The 2,422-nt window shown below is 33.5% G+C and overlaps 1 protein-coding gene across 1 annotated transcript; it reads left to right on the top strand.

Annotated features, from left to right (window-relative positions):
* Positions 1 to 391: 391 nt before the first annotated feature.
* On the top strand, positions 392 to 1,382 carry LOC129942328 (protein apnoia). The gene is made up of 3 exons (XM_056051202.1): positions 392 to 770; positions 870 to 1,003; positions 1,071 to 1,382. The coding sequence occupies exons 1-3, from the start codon at positions 650 to 652 to the stop codon at positions 1,212 to 1,214; spliced, it is 399 nt and encodes a 132-aa protein (XP_055907177.1). The 5' UTR covers positions 392 to 649; the 3' UTR covers positions 1,215 to 1,382.
* Positions 1,383 to 2,422: the final 1,040 nt, after the last annotated feature.

Genomic DNA, 2,422 nt, shown 5'->3' with positions numbered 1-2,422 from the left:
CGCTATACTTACGGGCTTAACTAAGTCTTCGAACAAAGTGTCTACTCATCGTGGAGCAAATCCTTTTATAGCCGAAGTGAACTTCAAAAGTGTTCTTACATTTTAAAGCATTTCCTATTTGCTTGTCCCAATATAGTTATAGACTAGCAACTTTATCAGACTCTTCGGACTTAATATTCAAGAAACGCCCTGCCTAAGAAATTCTTTAAGCCAAAGTTTAACTTCTGTTTCTTCTTCTACGGCATGTCAGCCAAAATTGTAAAATCGAAATTTGTGACACTGATTTGTGCTGGATGGCGATAGCGGTGCGGTGGTTGTGTCTTCGACAACTCGTAGTTCGGATCCGTTCAAAGCCTATACCTTTACTTACCTCCATGGGTCGTGATGTCGTTTTCATTATGTTGGGCGTTATTTTAGTTTGGGCTGTGGATTTATTAAAAACCACCTACGCTTTGGATTTTTCATTCAATTGTTGTTCATCGGTCATCGATTAATCACCAGCAGCGTGCGCTTACTCAAGACCTCTTGTCGCTCCGACTCCTTTTAAATCGATTGTCAGTTTGGATTATAACGCAACGTTCGTTACATTCGAAGGACTTTTCAAATTAAAAAAAGGATTATCCGAATTAATAAATAAAATTTTAATAAAATGGCTTTCATTCAAAAATCGCTTATTGTTGTCCTAGTGATTATGTGTTTTGTGATCAATGATGTTGTCTGTCGACAGATCTCCGAAAACACATCAAATAATAGTGAAACCGATGTCTCTGGTTAGTTTTCTATCCTGACTTGTTGAGTCTTTTAAAAAAGTGCATACAAAAAAAGTTTTAAATTAATATTTTATTTGCTGTTGTTTTGATCAATTTCAGAGGGACGTACATTCGGTCATCACTTCTTGAAAAGGATAAGCTTTGCAATAATCCCTGGTGCATTTGTTGTTGGTGTTATTACAACACTTTTAGCTGCCTTGACTGTTGTCTCCATGAAGGGTTTGGGTGTTGGAGTAAGTGAACATTTTCCTGTGCCCTTCTTCTTTAATTATTACAACGATTTTGTTATGTATTTTTTAGTTGATCCTGTTGATCCTTACCATTGGACAACTTATGTCTCGTGCGATACCTCAGGCTCAAGCTGCTCCTCTTGCCGCACCACTTCCAGTTATTTACTCTCATGCACATTCTCAACAACCTGTGTTTCTTGAAAAAGAATGGTAATCATAATTATCGTCATCGTCATCATCGATATGCTGAAAAATAGGATTTAAGCAAGATCATGAAATGCGCCGAAAAACCAAATATAAGAAATAGTTAAATTATGTACATTATAATTATTTTATAAGAACTATTAAATTATTTATTTATTTATATTTACATGCTTACGAACATCTGTGTTTTTTTTAAATTAATTTGGAGAATTTCGAAATTCGTTTTAGTTTGTGGTTTTGAGTTTTTGAAATTATTTCGCTAATTTCTAAAGTTTACCAGAAATAGCAATGAACAAAACGTCTTTTGAAAAACATGTTGACCGATTATGACTTTCCTGAACATTTCCAAGATCGTATAATTTATAATTGAACCTGTTCGCCTTCATTTATCAGTTGACTTTTCTGAAGGAGCTACTGTACCCAGAACAGATTAAATAATTTCACTCTGAAATGTAAAATTTCCTAAGGATTTCTTAAATATTCCATAAGGAAGTCATAAGGCACTAAATGGGATGACGAAAATATAAAACACCACTTCTTGGTTTCGTTAAATCTATTCTTGAGTCATCTCAGTTCTAGTGCTGTCAAATTTCGATATTTTCCCAAGATACAATCTTGACACTTCCGTAAATTTGTATCACGGATTGCGGGTGTATAAACAAATTGTAATTTTGCCGTTTTAGTGAATTTATATCATTGACCCAAAAATCCGTTTTCACTTTTTCGGGTAAAAGATTTCAGGTTTGGAAATGGGGTCAGTCGAAATAATGACTTCATACCTATACACGATTCATTGTAGGCATGATAAAACGAATATTTTTGTATCTCTTTAAATTCATCTTTCACAGAAATCACGTTATATCGATGTCTTTAAGAAAAGTGAAATTTATTGATTTTTAATATTATTGATTACCTATTTTTTAAGCTCCTTTTATAAAACTTAATTTTCACCACAACTTATTATTCAGAATGCATGATACTCTTTAATGTTGTCGTCATCGCTATGTATGAGTATAAGGAAGGTTTATTCCATCAAAAGAATTGTTATTTTGTTTATTGTAATAGGTCACGATTTGGGACAGATTGTTTTTCATTTCTGATAAACATGTTGGTTATGTTATGTGAAAGGAAGTGACATTGAACGTGTGATTACTTTGAAATGTGATCGGCTGCTTTGCTTAGAGTGTGAAATTAATTTTAGTTGCTAAGAATCTTAGT

This window comes from Eupeodes corollae, chromosome 1, assembly GCF_945859685.1.
Source record: "Eupeodes corollae chromosome 1, idEupCoro1.1, whole genome shotgun sequence".
Classification (NCBI taxonomy): domain Eukaryota; kingdom Metazoa; phylum Arthropoda; class Insecta; order Diptera; family Syrphidae; genus Eupeodes; species Eupeodes corollae.
The sequence above is the reverse complement of the archived record's forward strand: the minus strand, read 5'-3'. Positions and strand labels throughout refer to the sequence as shown.

Bases quoted from the DNA above. Each gene is read 5' to 3' on its own strand.
- LOC129942328 (XM_056051202.1), top strand. From the start codon at position 650: ATGGCTTTCATTCAAAAATCGCTTATTGTTGTCCTAGTGATTATGTGT. The intron at 771-869 runs GTTAGTTTTCTA...GATCAATTTCAG, and splicing joins TAGTGAAACCGATGTCTCTG to AGGGACGTACATTCGGTCAT. The intron at 1,004-1,070 runs GTAAGTGAACAT...TGTATTTTTTAG, and splicing joins TGAAGGGTTTGGGTGTTGGA to TTGATCCTGTTGATCCTTAC.